This window comes from Phocoena sinus, chromosome 1 (genome assembly GCF_008692025.1).
Source record: "Phocoena sinus isolate mPhoSin1 chromosome 1, mPhoSin1.pri, whole genome shotgun sequence".
NCBI lineage: Eukaryota > Metazoa > Chordata > Mammalia > Artiodactyla > Phocoenidae > Phocoena > Phocoena sinus.
In genome coordinates, this window is record NC_045763.1 from 90,444,129 (window position 1) to 90,462,335 (window position 18,207).

At 39.1% G+C, this 18,207-nt stretch overlaps 1 protein-coding gene and 1 long non-coding RNA gene across 2 annotated transcripts in view; one reads left to right on the forward strand and one right to left on the reverse strand.

Moving 5' to 3' along the window:
- The window catches only part of LOC116739763, an 81,771-nt gene extending 76,602 nt beyond the window's left edge, over nucleotides 1–5,169 (forward strand). Inside the window, exon 5 of the long non-coding RNA XR_004345701.1 lies at nucleotides 4,761–5,169. This is a non-coding gene — a long non-coding RNA (uncharacterized LOC116739763). The remainder of the gene's footprint in view (nucleotides 1–4,760) is intronic.
- Nucleotides 5,170–7,520: 2,351 nt separating this feature from the next.
- Nucleotides 7,521–15,770, reverse strand: LOC116740067 (protein CDV3 homolog). The gene is made up of 3 exons (XM_032605225.1): nucleotides 15,618–15,770; nucleotides 8,455–8,743; nucleotides 7,521–7,719 (listed from the first exon to the last, which is right to left on the reverse strand). The coding sequence occupies exons 1-3, from the start codon at nucleotides 15,766–15,768 to the stop codon at nucleotides 7,554–7,556; spliced, it is 606 nt and encodes a 201-aa protein (XP_032461116.1). The 5' UTR covers nucleotides 15,769–15,770; the 3' UTR covers nucleotides 7,521–7,553.
- Nucleotides 15,771–18,207: the final 2,437 nt, after the last annotated feature.

Genomic DNA, 18,207 nt, shown 5'->3' on the forward strand with positions numbered 1-18,207 from the left:
TTATCCTAACTTTCCTGACTTCACCATTTTTCCAGTTACTCTTAGAGAAACATCAGGAAGCACATTGGCTTATCTCTTTTTCTTATCTCCTCCCAAATACTTTAGTTAAACATTTTAGTCTTTCTCCACAGAATACACCTTATACATGCAATTCTTTTTTTTATTTTGTTTATTTATTTTTGGCTGCGTTGCGTTTTTGTTGCTGCGCGCAGGCTTTCTCTAGCTGCGGTGAGCGGGGGCCATTCTTCTTTGTGATGCATGGGCTTCTCATTGCGGTGGCTTCTCTTGTTGCAGAGCACAGGCTCTAGGTGCACGGGCTTCAGTAGTTGTGGCCCGTGGGCTCTAGAGCGCAGGCTTAGTAGTTGTGGTGCACGGGCTTAGTTGCTCCGCAGCACGTGCGATCTTCCCAGACCAGGGCTCGAACCCATGTCCCGTGCATTGGCAGGCGGATTCTTAACCACTGTGCCACAAGGGAAGCCGCGTGTAATTCTTTTGATTACTGGTTTTTCTTTTATGTTCTGCAGTCAGCTGTCCAGTTTTTTATTACTTTTTGCTGGACTGTCACTTAGTTCAGAACAAGTTTCCTCCATTCATTCTTTTTCCCTTTTCATTTAGCCTATGTAGCCAATTCCTTCATTGTCTCATCAGCAAATACAAAATTAAGTATTTATTTTCAAGACAGGCCTTCCTCCACCATATTATGTTGACCTTCCTTTCCAAGGTAATCTTTTCCTACTCTCCTATATGGTCCATACTCTACAGCCAAACTGAACTGTCTACTCTTCCCCAAGCACCCTCCAGCTCTCTTGTCTCCAAACCTCAGCACCAACTATTTCCACAGCCTCTCACTATTGTGTCCATTTTCAAAGTCTATCTCACAAGGCTTCCTCCACCATAAATCCCTGAGTGATCATTCCAACTGAATGTATACGGTTTCTTTCTCCTTTTGTTTATTCATTTATGGAACAAATATTTATCAAATGTCTTAGGTGTATCAAATGAGAAAACAGCACTGGGGATTTAGCAATGACTGGGACAGAATTGGAACCCTCCCTAGTGGAGGTTATAATCTAACATAAAAGAAGACTTGATAACTAATTTCAGGTGTCAAGGGTTTTACAAGGGTCTGTACAGCATGTTTAAAAGGGTGTAACTTAAACTGAGAGTCAAGTATGTTTTCTCTGGGATGAGGTGCAGAAAGGTATCTGGAGAATGAAGAACTAGCTAAGCAAAGTGGGAGGGGATTAAAGGAATTTGGGGACATGAAAGAGTGTTCTAGGCAGAGCAAACAACATATGCAAAGGCCATGAAGTGGGAATGAGCATGGCACTTTTGAAGAACTGAGGGAAGGCCAGTATGGATAGCCAAATGGATGTAACATGAATAATTGAATAGGAGAAATTGAGATATTAGCAAAAAAGGGATTGATAACACAGGGGCTCTAAAATGGATTGGAACTGAAGAAAGGAGAGAAGGTAGAGAAAAACAGGTAGGGAGTGGAAGAAACAATGCTTGGAGACTCAGATGAGACTGAAGAAAAAAGATAGTGATAAAAGTTAAAGGATGGAACATTTTGGTCAGTGAGTCCCATATCTCATTTCTCATTAAACCTTGTAATACATGCTCACTTCCTGTATTCTGTCATATTTTATAATTATTTATATAATTGTCTTATTCTTGATACTAAATTATATTACCTGGGTTCTTATTATAGGTTAATAGTAATTATTAATAATATGGGTCAGTATTTACAAGTAAAGATGTTTTTGCTGCTGTACTCATTTCTTTCTTTGATCATTAAATAGAGGTTTCTTCCCCTCCATTTTATGTTCAAACTCATCTTTTATGTCATTTGGCAAATACTGAATGCCACTTGGTGCATGACATTTTAGCAGGCCTAAAGAAAGGCATCAAAACCAAAAAACAAACTACTACAAAACAATTTTTGAGTGAATAAATGAAGGTATTTTCTTGAATCCCCTTAATCTTTCAAAATGTAGGAAGTGTTAGTATGTCTAGGTCCATTCACAGAATTGGAAAGAAAATGGGAACTCAAAGGGGACAGAAAATTAGTGGTAGGATTCAGTAGATCAGATTTCCAGCTTCTTAGCACCCTTGATGTTTAGCCTAGTTATCAAACTTTTCTTCATTTCTTCACTAAGAATTCCTTTTGTTCTAGTAGGATTGCTTCAGTTTATGAAAATGAGTGTGTATATACTATGCCATTTTCAGAAATGAGTCATTAAGACTATTATAACCTGAACAAATGAAATAAAGTACTTTTCACTTAAAGTGTCTTTTTTTAAACCATTTTTAGAAATTGAAGGATAGTTAATTTATAATGTTAAGTTAGCTTCAGGTGTACAGTAAAGTGATTCAGTTATATATATATATATATATATATATATACATATATGTATATATATATATGTACATAATAATAATATATGTATATATATATATATTCTTCATATTCTTTGCCATTATAGGTTATTACAAGACACTGAATATAGTTCCAGGTGTTATACAGTAGGTCTTTGTTGTTTATCTATGTTACACATAGTAATGTGTATATGTTAATCCCAAACTTCTAATTTATTCCCCCTGCCACTATCCACTCTGGTAACCAAAATTTGTGTTTTATTTTGGTAAGTCTATTTCTATTTCATAAATAAGTTCATTTATATAATTTTTTTAAGATTCCACATATAAGTGATATCATATGATATTTGTCTTTCTCTGTCTGACTTTACTTAATACGATAATCTCTAGGTCCCTCCATGTTGCTGCAAATGGCATTATTTGATTCTTTTTTATGGCTGAGTAATATTCCACTGTGCATATATAACATATCCTCTTTATCCATTCATCTGTTGATGGACACTTACGTTGCTTCCATGTCTTGGCTATTGTAAATAGTGCTGCTATGAACATTGAGGTGTGTGTATCTTTTTGAATTAGAGTTTTCTCCAGATATATAACCAGGAGTAGGATTGCAGGATCATATAATACCTCTATTAGTTTTTTAAGCAACTTCCATACTGTTCTCCATAGTGGCTGTACCAATTTACAGTCCCACCAACAATGTAGGAGGGTTTCTTTTTCTCCATACCCTCTCCAGCATCATTATGTGTAGACTTTTTAATGTTGGGCATTCTGACTAGTATGAGCTGATACCTCATTGCAGTTTTGATTTGCATTTCTCTAATAATTCATGATATTGAGCATCTTTTCATGTGCCTGTTGGCCACCTGTATGTCCTCTTTGGAGAAATGTCTATTCAGGTCTTCTGCCTATTTTTTGATTGGGTTGTCTTTTTTTTTTTTTAATTAAGCTTATGAGCTCTTTATATATTTTGGAAATTAATCCCTTGTCAGTAGCATAGCTTGCAAATATTTTCTCCCAGTCCATAGTTGCCTTTTCACTTTGTTTATGGTTTCCTTTGCTGAGAAAAAGCTTTCAAGTTTAATTAGGTCCCATTTATTTTTGTTAGTTACTTAGTTTGTTTGTTTTTATTTCCATTACTCTAGAAGATGGATCCAAAAAAAATTGCTGCGATTTATGTCAAAGAGTGTTCTGCCTATATTTTCCTCTAAGAGGTTTATAGTAGTCTTACATTTAGGTCTTTAATCTAACTTGAGTTTATTTTTGTATATGGTGTTAGAAAATGTTCTAATTTCATTCTTTTACACGTAGTTGTCCAATTTTCCCAGCACCGCTTATTGAAGAGACTGTTTTTTATCCATTTTATATTCTTTCCTTCTTTGTTATAGATTAATTGACCATAGGTGTGTGAGTTTATTTCTGAGCTTTCTACCCTGTTCCACTGATCTATATTTCTGTTTTTGTACCAGTACCATACTGTTTTGATTACTGTAGCTTTGTAGTATAGTTTGAAGTCAGGGCGTGTGATTCATCCAGCTCCATTCTTCTTTCTCAAGATTGTTTTGACTATTTGGGGTTCTCTTGTGGTTTTGTACAAATTAAAAATTTTTTTGTTCCAGTTTTGTGAAAAATGCCATTGGTAATTTGATAGGGATTGCATTGAATCTGTAAATTGCCTTGGGTAGTATGGTAAAGTGTCTCTTTTAACTACACCTTTGTATTTCTCCTACATTTCCATTGAGTCTGATGTCTATTTTCTTTGTATATTTACCTTACTTGGATACAGGCAGGATGTTCCCCTTTATTTATTTAGTTAAAAAAATTATTTTTGGCTGCACTGGGTCTTCATTGCTATGTGCAGGCTTTCTCTACTAGCGGCAAGCAGGGGCTAATTTTTGTTGCAGGGTGCGGGTTTCTCATTGCAGGGCTTCTCTTGTGCAGCACGGGCTCTAGGCACACAGGCTTCAGTAGTTGCAGCACATGGGCTCAGTAATGTTGGCTCATGGGCTCTAGAGTGCAAGTTCAGTAATTGTGGCACATGGGCTTAGTTGTTCCATGGCATGTGGGATCTTCCCGGACCAGGGATTGAACCTGTGTCCCACGCATTGGGGATCGAACTCGTGTCCCGTGCATTGGCAGGTAGATTCTTAACCACTGCACCACCAGGGAAGTCCCCAGATGTCCTTTTTTTTCAGTTACATGTTAAATAAACTTACCATATGTTCATTTTCAACTTCATGTTTTAAAAAGATTTTAATTACACAAAGAAGTCATCCACATGACATTAGGGACCCAAAGTTAATGGGAAACAATAGTAAAAATGTAACCCTCCTAAAATATTAGTGATCATCATCTTCCTTTTTTTGTTTTCCTAGGTACACCCTAAGGGTGGTTATTGCGATGAAGCTGTGATATACGCACTGAAAGAATGTGATGCTCATCATACTGGTATGGCCAAAACACATGGGTATGAAGGTCTCTTGGGAGAAGCCATCCAGGACAGTGCCATGAAATGTGAGGATCTGTGAATCATCACAAAATTTTAGCTCAGTAACTATGGCTTTGAAAACACTGTACAGTCCTGTCTGAAATCCTGTGGCTTGGAGTACATAGGTGTGCACTGTAGACATCATTGGTCATTATCATCTTATTAGAGATTCAACCATTCTTTTATGTATTTTTGGAGGATTAAATAATTTTGGATGTAGTGTGACCCTGAGCATGGCAGATGTCAGAAGAAATATTGTTACGTGTTTGTAAAGAAATAAATTTTATTGTGCTTTGAAATCCCTTTTGATGTTTTCTTATACAACTCCCAGTAACTTAGTTACAAAGTCAACTGTCTCAGATGTGATGTCTTAGCCCTTGCTCAGCTTTTTATGAATTCTTTTGCTATTTTATAATCTTTTGATTCATGTCCGTCCTTAAGTAATCTTTTGTCTTTTTTTTCCATGTATTTACTTTTTATTGACTTTGTTAATGTTACAGAGTTTTTGCACTGCCAAACCATGCCTGAGAATTCAAAGAAAGAAATGCTACAATGGACAGCCTCATCCACCCATCATACAGCATATTAAAACTTGATTCATGTGCATTTTGATAATTTCACAATCTTTTAAAAAGTTATATCAAGGGTTGGAATTTTTAAATCTCCTGCAGGTCTTCAGATTTCTGTTCCATTAAGTAACATTTCCATATATTCATCTCAGTTCATTCCTTAATAACGTAACCCCCAACAAAATTTTGCCGGAAAAAATGCATACTTTTCAGGGGAAATATGTGGCTCAAGGTCGAAGAGATTATTTGTTAAAAGATTTCTGGCTCCCAAATGAACTCTTCAGATTAACCAAGAATCCTTTGTTTCTCAATCATCCAACCTCTCCTTGGCTGGCTCAGCAAGTACCCAAATACATCAGAACATAGACATCCTGCCTGCCTTCAAATAATGCCAACGTTATTGCCCAGATATGGTTTGCAGGTCCTGTCAGATGACTCTGTAACCCTCCTAGGAGTGTGATTCCTGCATCGACACTTTTATCAACTCTGAACTCCTAGAGGAAAATGCTCCTGCATCAGGATAGTTTTACTCACCCATTTGCTTCACTCTTGCCAGTAGCAAGTCTGCAACTCCTACACTTGGCAAAGGGATCTTATTATAGAGAAACCCAGACTCTGCATCAAGTGTTCACATGCCACTTTGAAATATTTCTATTAAACCGAAGATACAAAACTAGGAAATTACCAGACTATCTCATTAGATGGAAAGACTTTTCAGTAATCCTGGGTAGCGTCCTGATGTCCTATTTCAGGACTAAAAATTACTGTATAGTTTAAGCTGTAATTATTAAAAACAGAAGGGCTACATCACCTGTCTTTTGCCCCAACTCTCCAAATGAACAATGTAAAAAGACACACCAGAAGGTTGATGACAGAGCTAGGCTGGGACAATCACTGCATCTACAGAATGTCTAATACCTTAAACATTTGGGCACAAGTGCATCTGGAATTCTTGTCAGAGATCATGCAAGATCCATGAAACTTCAGTGGGTTTTAGGTTGAGGCTCTGCTCTCATTGCCTTGAATTTATAAGGACACATCTGTGACTCCCTTGGCCTGAGCAGAAACCATACTCTTTCCATCACAGTTTACTATACAACTTAGACCTGATTAGTGGAGGCTTTCGCATCACCTGAAGTAGAGCCCCCTGCATCTACTGCCCTTTACATCAAAGGCCATTTGTTTCTACTCTAGGGATTGACATATTCATGAGACATTTCACAATTCTAATGCATGTTTCAGGTTACTTAGCCAAGCAATATGCTCTGTCAAAGAACTATTCCAAGTCAAAGCAAAAAAAAAAAACCCCAAAACCCAAAAATATCCTTAATATGGAACACAGAAAGAGCACTACCTGAATAAAAAAATTACTAAAAGAAATAAGATAATGCCCCCCCACTTTCTCACTTGGTGACCCGAGTTTGGTTGAATTTAATTTGTGTTTACCTCAGAATACAACCCAAAGTTTAAATTATAAATCACAGCCCTACACAGATTATCTGAACACATTAGTTCTTTTGAGAGCAGCATGTTCCAGGAAGTCTAATACAGCCATGGTGTACTACAGAGTATTCCTTATGGATGGGGCACAGGACAGGTTAATTAAGGTCACTTAAATCTTCATCTTTTACAGCAGATCAGAACCCAGATGGCTGACTTTCTGCAGGATTTCTGATAGGAATCCAGTAGAGCTGGTTTCAAGTTTCTCATCAGCACTTAAAAGCTGTAACCTTCTTATCCAGACATTGTGATCCACATGAAGTTCACAATGAGTGCAGCAAATCTGAGGTAGTCAACCCTTATGAAGGCTCAGTATCTGAACATAAAAAGATTTTGAAATGACCACTGGCTGCAGTTTTTGTTTTTTTTGTATTTGCAGAGTAATTATGAAAGAACATTGTTGAATCTAGTTCACACATTTATATAACAATGAAAATCCCCCTAAATCCAATACACATAAAGAGCAGTGGTGACACTTTAAACTTCCATAGTGCAATAGGGCTGATCCCATATACCGAGCGGTCTGCATCCGTTGTAGATCCAGCAGAGATCAGAGAGATGATGGATGGCTGTCCGTGGTGGTTAGCTGTGGTCTAGTTACCTTAGAAGGGTTAGCAAACACCATTCCTTAATTGTACTGTGTGGCTGCTCTTCTGATTCTCAAGCACAGCATGCTGGTTGTCTAGCTGAAGTTTAAGGGCCTGGTTTTCTGAAACCTCATCCCTACCTCTAGTTTTGTGTCTTACTACTTCAAAGCTCTTCTCCATTTCTTTATCCCTAAGGGAAAAGAAATGTGATCAGTAAATATTTCTTCTTCGCTAGGTTGTTTTGAAAATATACTTCCTTGAATAAAAAAAAAAAGCCACCCCTTAGAAAAATCTTGAGGAAGGGACAGGAGGGGGAAACTGGTTTATAAATCCTTATCAAAACCATTTTTTAAGGCTTCAGTTGAACAGAAAATATAGAATACTGTACTGAAGCGCTACAGTCCTATTTTCTGTGGTAGCAAATCTGCTGAATACTATTAACTGAAAACCTATTTTGGGACCGACTTCAAGGCAACTGGAAAGTTAAAAAGCTGTATAATGACATGGTGATTCTTTCTAAGACTCACTTTTACTCTTAGCAAATAATAGACAATACATATCTCTTTCTTTATGCATAAAGTAAGGACAACAATTTCCTCATTCAAGTAAAGTTCTACTCATTATTCAAAGAGCTCTCCACACTTCTACTTTATGGGAGTGGATCAGATAAAGATGAGTGTGGTGAATCATTGTAGGACAGAGCTGAGGAACAGGTCAAAGTGGAGGTTTAAATTCAAGCCAGCTGTGCTCTCAAAGAGGCAAAAAGTCTGGGACTTAATTTAAAAGCCACCCCGAAAATTTTCCATTTGATGTCATTTACATTTCTTCCCATTTTATTTACTTTGTAAAAAATTCATGTCCCTAAATAAGATGTGGATGTGCCATACGTGGTCATTTAACTCCAGGTAGCATTCATTTTAAATACCTATTCTGGCTTTCTACATGCTTGGCAGTGGACTGCGGGGATGGGAACTGTGTATCACTATAGATTTCTAGTAGTCCTTGTGGTGCTTTCCTTGCTGTGGTCAACCTGACCCCAAGAGGTCTATACATGCCTCTAGTCATTGTCAGTTCTGGGGTTTCTGTAACAACTACTGGAGCAGGAGATGTTTGTACAGGAGCTGTTTTATTCCAGGTACCTGAAGAATATTCTACATCACCACCACCACCTCTACCTTCTTCCCGATTATCACCTGGATTTTCTCTTTTTTCATTTTCTTTCTTTTTTTTTTTTCTTTTCATTTTAACATCTTTATTGGAGTATAATTGCTTTACAACGGAATGTTAGTTTCAGCTTCACAACAAAATGAATCAGTTATATATATACATATGTTCCCATATCTCTTCCCGCTTGCGTCTCCCTCCCTCCCACCCTCCCTATCCCACCCCTCCAGGCGGTCACAAAGCACCGACCTGATCTCCCTGTGCTATGTGGCTGCTTCCCACTAGCTATCTACCTTACGTTTGGTAGTGTATATATGTCCATCCTCTCTCTCGCTTTGTCACAGTTTACCCTTCCCCCTCCCCATATCCTCAAGTCCATTCTCTAGTAAGTCTGTGTCTTTATTCCTGTTTAACCCCTAGGCTTTTCATGACATTTTTTCCCCTTAAATTCCATATATATGTGTTAGCATACAGTATTTGTCTTTCTCTTTCTGACTTACTTCATGCTGTATGACAGACTCTAGGTCTATCCACCTCATTACAAATAGCTCAATTTCGTTTCTTTTTATGGCTGAGTAATATTCCATTGTATATATGTGCCACATCTTCTTTATCCATTCATCCAATGATGGACACTTAGGTTGTTTCCATCTCCGGGCTATTGTAAATAGAGCTGGAATGAACATTTTGGTACATGACTCTTTTTGAATTATGGTTTTCTCAGGGTATATGCCAAATAGTGGGATTGCTGGGTCATATGGTAGTTCTATTTGTAGTTTTTAAGGCACCTCCATACTGTTCTCCACAGTGGCTGTATCAATTTACATTCCCACCAACAGTGTAAGAGGGTTCCCTTTTCTCCACAACCTCTCCAGCATTTATTGTTTCTAGATTTTTTGATGATGGCCATTCTGACTGGTGTGAGATGATATCTCATTGTAGTTTTGATTTGCATTTCTCTAATGATTAGTGATGTTGAGCAATCTTTCATGTGTTTGTTGGCAGTCTGTATATCTTCTTTGGAGAAATGTCTATTTAGGTCTTCTGCCCATTTTTGGATTGGGTTGTTTGTTTTTTTGTTATTAAGCTGCATGAGCTGCTTATAAATTTTGGAGATTAATCCTTTGTCAGTTGCTTCATTTGCAAATATTTTCTCCCATTCTGAGGGTTGTCTTTTGGTCTTGTTTATGGTTTCCTTTGCTGTGCAAAAGCTTTGAAGTTTCATTAGATCCCATTTGTTTATTTTTGTTTTTATTTCCTTTTCTCTAGGAGGTGGGTCAAAAAGGATCTTGCTGTGATTTATGTCATAGAGTGTCCTGCCTATGTTGTCCTCTAAGAGTTTGATAGTTTCTGGCCTTACATTTAGGTCTTTAATCTATTTTGAGCTTATTTTTGTGTATGGTGTTAGGGAGTGATCTAATCTCAAACTTTTACATGTAGCTGTCCAGTTTTCCCAGCACCACTTATTGAAGAGGCTGTCCTTTCTCCACTGTACATTCCTGCCTCCTTTATCAAAGATAAGGTGACCATATGTGCGTGGGTTTATCTCTGGGCTTTCTATCCTGTTCCATTGACCTATATTTCTGTTTTTGTGCCAGTACCATGCTGTCTTGATAACTGTAGCTTTGTAGTATAGTCTGAGGTCAGGAAGCCTGATTCCTCCAGCTCCGTTTTTCGTTCTCAAGACTGCATTGGCTATTCGGGGTCTTTTGTGTTTCCATACAAATTGTGAAATTTTTTGTTCTAGTTCTGTGAAAAATGCCAGTGGTAGTTTGATAGGGATTGCATTGAATCTGTAGATTGCTTTGGGTAGTAGAGTCATTTTCACAATGTTGATTCTCCCAATCCAAGAACATGGTATATCTCTCCATCTACTTGTATCATCTTTAATTTCTTTCATCAGTGTCTTATAATTTTCTGCATACAGGTCTTTTGTCTGCTTAGGTAGGTTTATTCCTAGATATTTTATTCATTTTATTGCAATGGTAAATTGGAGTGTTTTCTTGATTTCATTTTCAGATTTTTCATCATTAGTGTATAGGATTGCCAGAGATTTCTGTGCATTAATTTTGTATCCTGCTACTTTACCAAATTCATTGATTAGCTCTAGTAGTTTTCTGGTAGCATCTTTAGGATTCTCTATGTATAGTATCATGTCATCTGCAAATAGTGACAGCTTTACTTCTTCTTTTCCGATTTGGTTTCCTTTTATTTCCTTTTCTTCTCTGATTGCTGTGGCTAAAACTTCCAAAACTATGTTGAATAAGAGTGGTGAGCGTGGGCAACCTTGTCTTGTTCCTGACCTTAGTGGAAATGCTTTCAGTTTTTCACCATTGAGGATGATGTTGGCTGTGGGTTTGTCATATATGGCCTTTATTATGTTGAGGAAAGTTCCCTCTATGCCTACTTTCTGCAGGGTTTTTATCATAAATGGGTGTTGAATTTTGTCGAAAGCTTTCTCTGCATCTATTGAGATGATCATATGGTTTTTCTCCTTCAATTTGTTAATATGGTGTATCACGTTGATTGATTTGCATATATTGAAGAATCCTTGCATTCCTGGAATAAACCCCACTTGATCATGGTGTATGATCCGTTTAATGTGCTGTTGGATTCTATTTGCTATTATTTTGTTGAGGATTTTTGCATCTATGTTCATCAGTGATATTGGCCTGTAGTTTTCTTTCTTTGTGACATCCTTGTCTGGTTTTGGTATCAGGGTGATGTTGGCCTCGTAGAATGCGTTGGGGACTGTTCCTCCCTCTGCTATATTTTGGAAGAGTTTGAGAAGGATAGGTGATAGCTCTTCTCTAAATGTTTGATAGAATTCGCCTGTGAAGCCATCTGGTCCTGGGCTTTTGCTTGTTGGAAGATTTTTAATCACAGTTTCAATTTCAGTGCTTGTGATTGGTCTGTTCCTATTTTCTATTTCTTCCTGATTCAGTCTTAGCAGGTTGTGGATTTCTCAGAATTTGTCCATTTCTTCCAGGTTGTCCATTTTACTGGCATAGAGTTGCTTGTAGTAATCTCTCATGATCTTTTGTATTTCTGCAGTGTCAGTTGTTACTTCTCCTTTTTCATTTCTAATTCTATTGATTTCAGTCTTCTCCCTTTTTTTCTTGATGAGTCTGGCTAATGGTTTATCAATTTTGTTTATCCTTTCAAAGAACCAGCTTTTAGTTTTAGTGATCTTTGCTATTGTGTCCTTCATTTCTTTTTCATTTAGTTCTGATCTGATCTTTATGATTTCTTTCCTTCTGCTAACTTTGGGGTTTTTTGTTCTTCTTTCTCTAATTGCTTTAGGTGCAAGGTTAGGTTGTTCATTCTAGATGTTTCCTGTTTCTTAAGGTAGGATTGTATTGCTATAAACTTCCCTCTTAGAACTGCTTTTGCTGCATCCCATAGATTTTGAGTCGTCATGTCTCCATTGTCATTTGTTTCTAGGTATTTTTTGATTTCCTCTTTGATTTCTTCAGTGATCACTTCATTATTAAGTAGTGTATTGTTTAGCCTCCATGTGTTTGTATTTTTTACAGATCTTTTCCTGTAATTGATATCTAGTCTCGTAACGTTGTGGTCAGAAAAGATACTTGATACAATTTCAATTTTCTTAAATTTACCAAGGCTTGATTTGTGACCCAAGATATAATCTATCCTGGAGAATGTTCCATGAGCACTTGAGAAAAATGTGTATTCTGTTGTTTTTGGATGGAATGTCCTATAAATATCAATTAAGTCCATCTTGTTTAATGTATCATTTAAATCTTGTGTTTCCTTATTTATTTTCATTTTGGATGATCTGTCCATTGGTGAAAGTGGGGTGTTAAAGTCCCATACTATGAACGTGTTACTGTCGATTTCCCCTTTTGTGGCTGTTAGTATTTGCCTTATGTATTGAGGTGTTCCTATGTTGGGTGCATAAATATTTACAATTGTTATACCTTCTTCTTGGATCGATCCCTTGATCATTATGTAGTGTCCTTCTTTGTCTCTTCTAATAGTCTTTATTTTAAAGTCTATTTTGTCAGAGATGAGAATTGTTACTCCAGCTTTCTTTTGGTTTCCATTTGCATGAAATACCTTTTTCCATCCCCTTACTTTCAGTCTGTATGTGTCTCTAGATCTGAAGTGGGTCTCTTGTAGACAGCAAATATATGCATCTTGTTTTTGTATCCATTCAGCCAATCTGTGTCTTTTGGTGGGAGCATTTAGTCCATTTACATTTAAGGTAATTATCGATATGTATGTTCCCATTCCCATTTTCTTAATTGTTTTGGGTTCGTTATTGTAGGTCTTTTCCTTCTCTTGTGTTTCTTTCCTAGAGAAGTTCCTTTAGCAGTTGTTGTAGAGCTGGTTTGGTGATGCTGAACTCTCTCAGCTTTTGCTTGTCTGTAAAGGTTTTAATTTCTCCATCAAATCTGAATGAGATCCTTGCTGGGTAGAGTAATCTTGGTTGAAGGTTTTTCTCCTTCATCACTTTAAATATGTCCTGCCACTCCCTTCTGCCTTGCAGAGTTTCTGATGAAAGATCAGCTGTTAACCTTATGGGGATTCCCTTGTGTGTTATTTGTTGTTTTTCCCTTGCTGCTTTTAATATGCTTTCTTTGTATTTAATTTTTGACAGTTTGATTAATATGTATCTTGGCGTATTTCTCCTTGGATTTATCCTGTACGGGATTCTTTGTGCTTCCTGGACTTGATTAACTATTTCCTTTCCCATATTAGGGAAGTTTTCAACTATAATCTCTTCAAATATTTTCTCGGTCCCTTTCTTTTTCTCTTCTTCTTCTGGAACCCCTATAATTCGAATGTTGGTGTGTTTAATGTTGTCCCAGAGGTCTCTGAGACTGTCCTCAGTTCTTTTCATTCTTTTTTCTTTATTCTGCTCTGCAGTAGTTATTTCCACTATTTTGTCTTCCAGGTCACTTATCCATTCTTCTGCCTCAGTTATTCTGCTATTGATTCCATCTAGAGTATTTTTCATTTCATTTATTGTGTTTTTCATCATTGTTTGTTTCATCTTTAGTTCTTCTAGGTCCTTGTTAAATGTTTCTTGCATTTTGTCTATTCTATTTCCAAGATTTTAGATCATCTTTACTATCATTATTCTGAATTCTTTTTCAGGTAGACTGCCTATTTCCTCTTCATTTATTAGGTCTGGTGGGTTTTTATCTTGCTCCTTCATCTGCTGTGTGTTTTTCTGTCTTTTCATTTTGCTTACCTTACTGTGTTTGGGGTCTCCTTTTTGCAGGCTGAAGGTTCATAGTTCCTGTTGTTTTTAGTGTCTATCCCCAGTGGCTAAGGTTGTTTCAGTGGGTTGTGTAGGCTTCCTGGTGGAGGGTACTAGTGCCTGTGTTCTGGTGGATGAGGCTGGATCTTGTCTTTCTGGTGGGCAGGTCCATGTCTGGTGGTGTGTTTTGGGGTGTCTGTAGACTTATTATGATTTTGGGCAGCCTCTCTGCTAATGGGTGGGGTTGTGTTTCTGTCTTGCTAGTTGTTTGGCATAGGATGTCCAGCACTGTAGCTTGCTGGTCGTTGAGTGAAGCTGGGTGCTGGCGTTGAGATGGAGATCTCTGGGAGATTTCGCCGTTTGCTATTATGTGCAGCTGGGAGGCCTCTTGTGGACCAGTGTCCTGAAGTTGGCGCTCCCACCTCAGAGGCACAGCACTAACTCCTGGCTGCCGCACCAAGAGCCTTTCATTCACACGGCTCCTTAATTTGTGATGATTCATTGTCCATTCATGTATTTCACAGATGCAGGGTACATCAAGTTGATTGTGGAGCTTTAATCCGCTGCTTCTGATGCTGCTGGGAGAGATTTCCCTTTCTCTTCTTTGTTCTCACAGCTCCCAGGGGCTCAGCTTTGGATTTGGCCCCGCCTTTGCGTGTGGGTCACTGGAGGGCATCTGTTCTTTGCTCAGACAGGACGGGGTTAAAGGAGCCGCTGATTCGGAGGCTCTGACTCACTCAGGCTGGGGGTAGTGAGGGTCACGGAGTGCAGGGTGCGCCTGCGGCGGCAGAGGCCGGAGTGACGTTGTGCCAGCCTGAGGCACGCCGTGCGTTCTTCTGGGGGAGTTGTCCCTGGATCCCGGGACCCTGGCAGTGGCGGGCTGCACAGGCTCCCCGGAAGGGGGGCGTGGACAGTGACCTGTGTTCTCATACAGGCTTCTTGGTGGCAGCAGCAGCGGCCCTAGCGTCTCATATCTGTCTCTGGGGTCTGCACTTTCAGCTGCGGCTCGCGCCTGTCTCTGGAGCTCCCTTAAGCAGCGTTCCTAATCCCCTGTCCTCGCGCACCAGGAAACAAAGAGGGAAGAAAATGTCTCTTGCCTCTTTGGCAGGTCCAGACTTTTCCCCGGACTCCCTCCCGGCTAGCCGCGGTGCACTAACGCCCTGCAGGCTGTGTTCACGCCACCAACCCCAGTCCTCTCCCGGCGCTCCGACCGAAGCCCGAGCCTCAGCTCCCAGCCCCGCCCGCCCCGGCGGGTGAGCAGACAAGCCTCTCGGCTGGTGAGTGGCGGTCGGCCCTGATCCTCTGTGCTGGAATCTCTCCGCTTTGCCCTCCGCACCCCTGTTGCTGTGCTGTCCTCCGCGGCTCCGAAGCTCCCCCCCTCCGCCACCCGCAGTCTCCGCGCGCGAAGGGGCTTCTTAGTGTGTGGACACTTTTCCTCCTTCACAGCTCCCTCCCGCTGGTGCAGGACCCATCCCTATATTTTTGTCTCTGTTTATTTTTTTCTTTTGCCCTACCCAGGTATGTGGGGGGTTTCTTGCCTTTTGGGAGGTCTGAGGTCTTCTGCCAGCATTCAGTAGGTGTTCTGTAGGAGTTGTTCCATGTGTAGATGTATTTCTGGTGTATCTGTGGGGAGGAAGGTAATCTCTGCGTCTTACTCTTCCGCCATCTTCCCGGAAGTCCTCCTCTTTTTTCATTTTCATCTTCTTCCTTTTCACTTATTTGCATTGTTTGAACTCTTAGGCTGCTGTAATCAACCTCTTTTTGCTCAGATTCTTTCCACTCATCTGCATCCTTTGTCACAACCTTGGTGGCAGCCCCAGGGCCCATGGCCTCCCTGCCTGCCATCCCGCTGTAGCCCAGCCGGGTCCCTGCACCCCATCCTTTTGTCTTTATGTCCATTTGTCTTTGTGTCGCTTTTTCATATTCCTACCTCAATTAAGAGAAACTCTCATTCGAGCAGCAATGGCTAAATCTCCACCTCTTTGCTACTTCTAGTCATAGAACTGTCCAAGTATCATGCAATCTGCACCTTGGAGAAATAACCTACCATGAGCTGGAGTCCAGTCCTAAGTTGTTCAGGTTAAGAAACTCAGTTGACTCACTAGCTAAATCTTGCTTATTAACTGAGGTGCTATGGTTTATGCATTATAATAATGTGAATTTATCCTGTTATTATTTTGAATCAATAGTATAGCATCATATCAAAGAGACTTTGTTATACTAACATACCAAATATAGTGCACAGAGTTATAGCAGAGATTTCTAAGACCCCAATGAGTGTAGTATATAGAAAGTACAGTGGATTAGAAATAAGGAGGCCTAACATTCTTATCTGAGTTCTGCTGATATTATCTATGTGTATTTGAGGCTAATTATTTAAATTCTCCGGGCCTTGACAAGAAAGGGAAAAGAACTAGAAGGTACACCCATTCCTTTTTAGAGTATGCTCCAGAATTTGCATGTATCAATTCTGCTCCTGTACCTTTGGCCAGAGCTTAGTCAGTTGGTCACATGTAGCTGGAAAGGAGACTGGAGCATGTAGTCTGTAGCTAAAACTTGTAGGATTTTATGACTAAAGGAATTGGACTTTTGAAGGACAACTAACAGTCTTAGTCATTTTCCCCTTTTATCAGGAAAGTAAATGCTCTCTCAGCACCTTCCTTCCTCCTTCACCCCCAGCAGATTTCTGCTTAGGCTGGAATTGGCTCATATGGTCACCTCTAGATGCAAGGAAGCTGAGGAAACAGGAAACAGGATTTACATGATTAGCTTTCACCAAAGGTTTCCAAACTTTCATGGTTCACAGCTCCCTTGGGATCTCAGTAAATATTTTCATGGTGCCAAAAGAAATACGTAAAAGTTCTATTTACAACTTAGTAGCTGTTTGAATAAATTATGCACATAAATTGAAAGAAAAGTAATACCTTTTTCATTCTTAAATAACCATGTGTTGTTAATGGGTATTACCTGTGGGGTATTCCATAGCTTCTCAAACATTGGCATCAGATTGGATAGTGTCATTTCTCATTCTACATGCTTTTCGTGCCGTACTTTCTTTGTTTTTTAGTCACAGCAACCACTGAAAATCCAGCTTTGCAATGATATGGCATAGTCTAAAGGTATGTAGTGATCACATATGAAAACTGTACCCTAAGCTAGTAGTACGTGCTGTCCAACAGATGTTGAGTCCCACTGCGTTTCCCTTGAAAATTAAAATATGCTATTCCCCTGCACCCAGTGAATTTACTCTGGCACCCTTGGAGACTGGGCACACAGTTTGGGAATCATGGGTTTAAACTAATCATGATCCATTTTGTGGGGCTGGACATATTGCTCCCCGTACAAGAATCAGGTTTCTTTTAGAGAAGAAGAGAGAATGGAAATTGTTTAGGAAACTAACAATTTCTGCCTCAGTCGGCCCCAGGCAGACTATATGTTCTTTTAGAACAGAGGGCATGGCTGTTTTTTCATACTGTTTTGTGTGTAGCACAATTCTAGGTACTTAGAAGGAGCTCAGTACATATTTATTAAATGAATGGAGAAATGAAGACTATGTGGTTAACAGTATGGTTGATTCTATCAACCATAGAATGTCAGGTTATAGGAAATTTGTTGTCTGTTTGGTAAGTCTCTATGTAAATTCAAGGGCCTGGACTATGGCTTCCTCATTTATTAAGCTCAGAGCCCAGTGATATTGTAGGTGATAGAAAGTGTTGGTTGGATGAATGAGTGAATGTCTCAGTGAGAGCTAGTTCTGTCTCCAAACCCATTACAAAGGAGTTTCATTACACTGATAATGACAAGTGCTTATTAGTGAGCTCCCAATATAAATGCCCATGCTGGCTGCCAAGAAAGAAAAATGACCACTCCATCTTATCACTAGAATCTAAGGCTTTCTTTTGTTACCACAGTCACCACTAGAAAAACTGACAAAAAAAGAAAAGCAGAACTTTTCTGAGATATGAGAAGGACTTTTTCTGCAATGGTTTACATTGTCAGGAGCTAAACTGTTTCACAATTCAGGATCATAAAGACTGGAAAGTGACTTTTTAAACAAAAGTCATGAAACTTTATAAGTATGATAGCCATTTGAGCAAAATCTGTCTTTCTCCTCTTTCTTGTCTCAACTCAAATTTATTTTTCTGTGTTTTCATTGTTTTTGCAGCAGAGGAAGTCACTGAAGCTCTTTGCCCTTGGCTTCCCTCATAGTAAAGTGTATAACTCTGTGACACTCTATAGAAGAATGTGCATGTGCTAGCATGTTAGTTATGTCTACGTCTAAAA

Bases quoted from the DNA above. Each gene is read 5' to 3' on its own strand.
- LOC116740067 (XM_032605225.1), bottom strand. From the start codon at position 15,768: ATGGCAGGCAGGGAGGCCATGGGCCCTGGGGCTGCCACCAAGGTTGTG. The intron at 8,744-15,617 runs ATGAAAAAAGAG...AAAAGAAAGAAA, and splicing joins TGAAAAGGAAGAAGATGAAA to ATGAAAAAAGAGAAAATCCA. The intron at 7,720-8,454 runs GTATTTAAAATG...CTTTTCCCTTAG, and splicing joins CATGTAGAAAGCCAGAATAG to GGATAAAGAAATGGAGAAGA.